The 6,598-nt window shown below is 42.3% G+C and overlaps 1 protein-coding gene across 2 annotated transcripts; it reads left to right on the top strand.

Moving 5' to 3' along the window:
• The first annotated feature begins 367 nt into the window (after nucleotides 1-367).
• Nucleotides 368-4,727, top strand: LOC117360508 (sesquipedalian-1-like). Of its 2 annotated transcripts, none has more exons than XM_033944360.1 (2): nucleotides 368-608; nucleotides 3,881-4,727. In XM_033944360.1, exon 2 carries the CDS (start codon nucleotides 3,904-3,906, stop codon nucleotides 4,594-4,596), a length of 693 nt encoding a protein of 230 aa, XP_033800251.1. In that variant the 5' UTR covers nucleotides 368-608; nucleotides 3,881-3,903; the 3' UTR covers nucleotides 4,597-4,727. The 2 variants fall into 2 exon arrangements, with proteins under 2 accessions (XP_033800251.1, XP_033800252.1); XM_033944361.1 differs by lacking the exon at nucleotides 368-608 and adding an exon at nucleotides 1,695-1,799.
• The last annotated feature ends 1,871 nt before the right edge of the window (nucleotides 4,728-6,598 follow it).

Below are 6,598 nucleotides of genomic sequence, written 5' to 3'. Positions count from 1 at the left end.
ACTGATTTTTTAAAATATTTTTTTTAAACAACCCCAAGCGTAAAAGGGCCAGCCTCCCACTGCTTTGCTTATGTTGCAGAAAGATTGGTTGGGCCAAAGAGTAAAATGTGAAACAGGGCTTTTTGGCACCCTGAGCCAGTGCCTCACCGATTTCCCTCTCAAGCCAGCCCTGTGTTAAAGGGATATCAGAAGTGTTTCAAAAATTTGCTGACGATTCAGAAAATATCAGACTCCAGTTAATTGCACAATGCCAAGAGCTGAGAATTCTATTTTAGAGAAAGTTATTTGCCTTTTACAGGCTCAAGTGTTTGGGAACTTGAAGGAGAAAGTGAAACTTGATCTTTCTTTTATAGACAGACACGCCTTCTTTTGCCGAGAAAGAGGAGGAAGGGCTTGGGAGAGGTAGTCTCAAAGCCCTTACACAGACGTTGAATTTAGAATTAGAAATCAAAATAACCAGAGGACCTCGCTCTCTCCAAGAATTAGTAGGAACTATCCAGCCACCTGGACAGGGCTTGAGTGGGAGAAATTTAATGAGACTACATACATATGAGCTACAAGGCCAGACATGACTGTGAGCCTCGGAACCAGATCCAGGACCTAAAGAGGTATGGAATCCTCACAGCATGAAGGTGGTTTATTAGCAGAACAGGGACTAGATAATCCAATATTCAGTGGAGGGTGTGTGTGTGTGTGCAACAAAAAAGGTAGCTGCTTCTGCTAGATTAAGGGAAGAAGAAAACAGCTCAGCCCCATCCAGAGAAATAGTAAGGGGGAAGAAGAGGAAGTAAGCCCCTTCTGCTAAATGACTCCATACTATCCATATTAAAATGAAAAGAAAAAGGACAGCCAATATTAGAACAAGGAGGGAGTTGGGGTGAGCAACAATAGTGATTTTATGCTATCTGAAAACCTTTTGTTGTAGCCTGAAACGTTTCTGAACTTGCTTCCATTTCCCCATTGCTCCTGGAATGGAAGCTGGAGGGTGCTACTGCAATAAAACTGGTACTATTTTAAATTAATATTTCTACATGGTAACATAGTAAATCACTGCAGATGAAAACCTGAACAGTCTATCCAATCTGTTCAGCTACCACTTGGGAGCAGTGATCTGTTGAATTAGAGTCCAACTTAGCCTCTGAGGAATAATATTGCTGGCTCATTCTCCTTGAAGTACCTGTATTAAACCGCTTTGAGTGTGGTTGTAAAACTACAAAAAGGGGTATACAAAGTCCCAATCCCTTTCTCCTTCTGTCCAGACTTTCCTCTAACCCACTTCAGCTCATATCCTATGTGATCCTCTTGCCTCTATAATTTCTGTGACTGGCTAGGGAGCAACACTACTTACACCATACATTTTATGATCTCACTACAGAGGCTTCAAATGTCAGAAAAGAGAGCCCAGCATGAAATGCCACTTTTCACATGCCAGGGAGGAGAGGCGTGGGGGATATGGCAGTGTAACCTCACAATTAAAGACCATATCAATTATAGTAATAAATGAGTTGAACTGCATTGCAGTGTTTGAGCTCCACGGTGGCATTCTGAGCATCTAGTTTCATTATTTACTTTGTAAACTGGTAGAACCAGTTCTGGTGATCTTGATTGGGTAGTGCCTCTCTCGCAGCAGAATATAAACAGGAAATTCACCTATGAAGCTTAACACTTTAGATGATAACTACCAGACAACCCCCCCCCCCCCCCCACACACACACACACACACTACAGGAAGATATAGAGATCCTTGGTATCAGGGAACAAAAGAGGGAGTGTGGAAAGCAGACAGATCAAAAGGACAGGTAAGGCCTCAAATGTCTCTTAATGTCTTCAGTACATCTACTGACTACGAATTTAGAGAAAACAGGGGCTGAATATTCAGTCAGTATAATGACTTTTCTGAGGTAAATGCCAACACTTAACTTAGCACATATATTTAGCACCTGTTATCCATGAGTAGAGCTGCAAAATACACAAATTGGGACAGTACATTAATCATACTATGACAGTAATTCTACTGTATAAAAGGGGCATTTATTTTTAGGCAGCAAGATGAGACCTAGTTTCCTATTTAGGCATGACTGCTTACAGCAGCCATGGAGCTGAGGTAAATGCTCATGCCTACATTACTGTATTAAAAAAAGCAGATATTCTATCATTTACATGTATAACTGGGTACTTCATCCATGTGTATATATAAGGTGACCATGCGTCCCGTTTTGAACAAGACCGTCCCATTTTTAGATCCCCTGTCCCGTTGTCCCCACGCACAGCTTCGGGATGCCAAAATGTCCCGTTTTCAGGGACAGCGTCCTGAAGCTGTGCGCGGGGACAACAGGACAGGCAATCGCTTCCCCTCCCTCCCTCGCCGAAGCCTGCCCCCGACCGGTTCCCGCTACTGCTACCTACCGCCGCTTCAAACACACATACACACAGCCACTGCAGACCGCTGCAACTAAAGCAAAGGAAGGTCCAGGCGCCGGCCCACAAACCTTCTTCCCGACATCAATTCTGACATCAGAGATGAAGTTCCGGGCCAGCCAATCACTGCCTAGCTGGCCCAGAACTTCCTCTCCGACGTCAGAATTGATGTTAGGAAGGTTTGAGGGCCGGCGCCTGGACCTTCCTTTGCTTTAGTTGTGGCTGGTAGCAGCAGGGAGTGTGTGTGTGTGAAGCAGCAGTAGGCAGCAGCAGTGGGGACTGGGCCGGGCCGGGGGCAGGCTTCGGCGCTAGAGGGAGGGAGGCAGGTAAGCTGGCTTTAGCACAGCAAGGAGGTAGGCTGGTTAGCTTCGGGGGAGGGGTGGGACAAAGGCTGGAAGGCAGTGAGGGGGGACTTAGGAAGGAGCACTGGGGGCTCTAAGGACATAGGATGGAGGCACTGGGGGCACTAAGGACATGGGAAGGAGGCACTAGGGGCACTAAGGACATGGGAAGGGGAACTAAGGACATGGGAAGGGACACTTGGGGTACTAAGGACATGGAAAGAGGCACTTGGGTTACTAAGGACATGGGAAGGGGCACTTGGGGTACTAAGGACATGGGAAGGGGCACTGGGGGCACTAAGGACATAGGAAGGGGCACTGGGGGCACTAAGGACATAGGAAGGGGAACTAAGGACATAGGAAGTGGCATTAAGGACATGGGAAGGAAGGAGGGAGGGAATAGAAAGGGACAATTGTTGGGCCTGAGTGCAAAAAGAAAGGACGCACAGTCAGAAGGAAACACAACCAGAGACTCATTAAATCACCAGATAGCAAAGGTAGGAAAAATGATTTTATTTTCAATTTAGTGATCAAAATGTGTCAGTTTTGAGAATTTATATCTGCTGTCTTTATTTTGCACTATATTTGTCTATTTTTCTATAGTTACTGAGGTGACATTGCATATTTTAAAGTTATCTGCCTTGATATCTTTGAAAACCCTCAAATATAAATGATAATTAACATTTTCTCTGCGTATAGTGTGCTTTGTAGTTTTTTAAAATTTGATGGTTACCGTTATGAATTAATAAAATATTATGTGTACATAAAAAATGAATGGAAAAATTGGGGACAGGATTGACAATTAATAGATGTCCCCTTATGATGAAAAAAAAATGGTCACGTTATCTGTACATGGCCCAATATTATTATTCATACATTTTTTTTACCTACATGAATAGACAAGTTATACATGTACCAGCCACCAGTAAACATATAACTTGCTTTGAAGATCAGCTCACATTTATTTTACTTAAATGTTATGTGTAATGTCTGTATAAACCAATCTTTCCCCTTTTCTTGTTTCTGGTAATCGATCTATAAATTTTTCTTTTGTCATATCATGTCTTTTCTCTCTCCCTTTCTTCATCACACTATATTCATCTCTTTCTTTTACCCATCAGATACTCTCCTGCCATCTTCTGCTATGAAGCTTCATTCTTACCCAGTGCTATCATACTGCCACAGCACTACTTCACCAGATAAGGAAGGCTATCTCTACAAGAAGGGTGAGCTGAACACCTCCTACCAGCGCCGCTGGTTCTGCCTCCGTGGTAATTTCCTCTTCTACTTTGAACGATGTGGGGACCGTGAACCACTGGGCATCATTGTGTTAGAAGGCTGTTCTGTGGAGCTCTGCAAGTCTGATGAGGCCTTTGCCTTTGCTGTGGCCTTCCAAGGTCCCGGCTTGCGGGCCTACAAGATGGCTGCTGAAGACCAGGCATCAATGGAAGCCTGGATAAGGGCCCTAACCTCTGCAAGTTTCAGTTATCTTCGCATGCTGGTGACAGATCTTGCACAGCAACACAAACAGCTCTGCTGTGCTCACACTGACAACATTGATAATATCTGGCCTGGTGTACCAGTGCAAAGCTTGGAAGTCAAACTGACAAAAACTAAAAATAGTTCAAAGAGCACAGAACCTGAGTTGCTGAAGGCACGGTCCAGGAAATTGGCATACGGTGCCCAGCGTCAGCTGTTGGTGGAAAGAGAAATAGAAGAGGAGAACTTCCTGAGGTTGCATCAAATGTTTGGAGAGGAAATTGAAGAGCTGAGAAAGAAGTGGCAGGAGAGAAAACAGGACCAACTTACTAAGGAGGACTTGATAGACTTAAATTAATGGATCAGAAAAGGATTAGGAGCTATAGGTCCATTTGTACATAGGGGAATATACAAGAAATAAAATGTTTTATTTTTGTGACCATTTTGAATGATTGTTTCATAAATAAACATTTGTTTTGAAACCACTTACTTTATTTTCTCACTCTTAAGGGGATATTGCTCCATTTCTTGTTTTCTTTCTTGCTAGTTTCTTGTTTAATCAATAATATGTGAACTGACCTCACTTTCACAACAAACCCGTCTATGAAGTGTGATCAATGTGTTTTAAGTCGCTCAGAAATGTGAAACTCAACAAGGAGGGAATACACCCTCCTAGAGTGGAAACAGAGTTTACCTCCCAGTCATTGCAACTGTTTAAATAGAGATCACACTTCAAGCCAGGATACAAAATAGTAAAAAATGTATCATAGTCCTTCAAGTAATTCAAAATACTGATTTTCTTTCTTTCTTCATATACTTGTCAAAACATCACTCAAACATGAGTAATAAAGTCATAACTTAGCTCAATGAGGGGTTTGGGGTCCCGACACGGCCCCATTTCGTGTACTTCATCAGGAGACCCACTCACAATTGCAGTAAAACAGTCTTTTAAACTTCAATAATGTTAGAATTAGTGATGTGCTAACATTCCTACAACACAAAAAGTTCACAAAGTCGGGTGTGAGCAAAAGTCAATATCCACACCTCGATAAAAATGTAATAATTCTTAAAGCTGAACTAGGGAAGGGAATGCACAAAATACATACCACAACTGAAAAACGCTCTCACTCCACAAAATGTATTCAAACTGCCAGAAAGGACACAGCAGCACATTCCCGATTTAAATAAGAAAAAGGGGAGGGATTCGTTATTGAACGTAAAAACGTGACTGACGTCACGTCATCAAATGGCTGATGCAATAGTTGAAACTGTAAAAAAGGAATTGTGATAATCTGCAATGTTGACACGTAGCAAAACTGAATAATGTTAAAAATCACAGAAAAGCTACCCACTCCATCTCGCTGTTCAGTCCATGTGGGTGCAAAGTATTAAGGATAAAAATCCATTTTTGTTCTTGTTTCCAGAGCATACGTGCAACATCTCCTCCTCTGGTAGGAACAATGACATTAAGGATAGAAAAAGTAAGGTCCATGGGTGCATGTTGATGGTCCAACCAATGTTAAACTAAGGGGGCCTCTTTCACTCTCGTGCGGATTCTGCTGATATGTTCTCCAATTCGGGTCTTGATGCTGCGGGTAGTGCACCCCACGTAGAACAACTGGCATGGGCATTGAATGATGTACACTACTTGTCGAGAGTCACAATTAGTAGCAGGACACTTGATATGACAGATAGCTTAAACAAGTAGACATTTGTTGTAAAGTGACACAATGTTTACATATTTTGCAATGACCACACTGAGTATGTTGCCCCGATGTCCGTGCCATTGGCTGTCTGACAAACTGGGAATGAACCAGCTGCTGCTTCAAATTACGCTGTTTAGAAAACGCAAATCTGGGCACCTGTTGGAATGCCTCATGAAATTGCATGATTCCTCAGTGTTGTTTAATAATGCGTTTGATGTCAAATGCCCGAACTGAATAAGGGAGAACACATTCTAAAGTATTCTCATCTGATTTAGGTGGTGAAGACAATAATAAGGTTCTGTTTGCATATAGAGCTCACTTATATGCCTTCTGAATCACTGAAAGAGGGTACCCCGTTTGTTAAAATCTGAGTTTCATTTCACCAGCTCTTATAATGTATTCTTGGACCGTGGTGCAGTTTCTTGTTCAATAGCATGTTGCTGCTCCTGCTTTTCCTATCAACAGTTCCTATATGCTTATTACCTCTTCTTTCCCCATTTGTCTCTATACAAGTTACTGTTTATTACTCTTGCTAGTTCTACACTTACAAGTTAATTTATGCTCATTACTCTTTCTTGCTTCTTTCCTCAATACTTACCATATATTGGCTCTTGCTCTTCAAGTCAAATTATATAAGGTAAATGCAGAAATCTG

The sequence above is a fragment of the Geotrypetes seraphini genome, chromosome 5, assembly GCF_902459505.1.
Source record: "Geotrypetes seraphini chromosome 5, aGeoSer1.1, whole genome shotgun sequence".
NCBI classification, from domain to species: Eukaryota; Metazoa; Chordata; class Amphibia; order Gymnophiona; family Dermophiidae; genus Geotrypetes; species Geotrypetes seraphini.
Note: the sequence above shows the minus strand (reverse complement) of the source record. Positions and strands in the feature narration are given on the sequence as shown.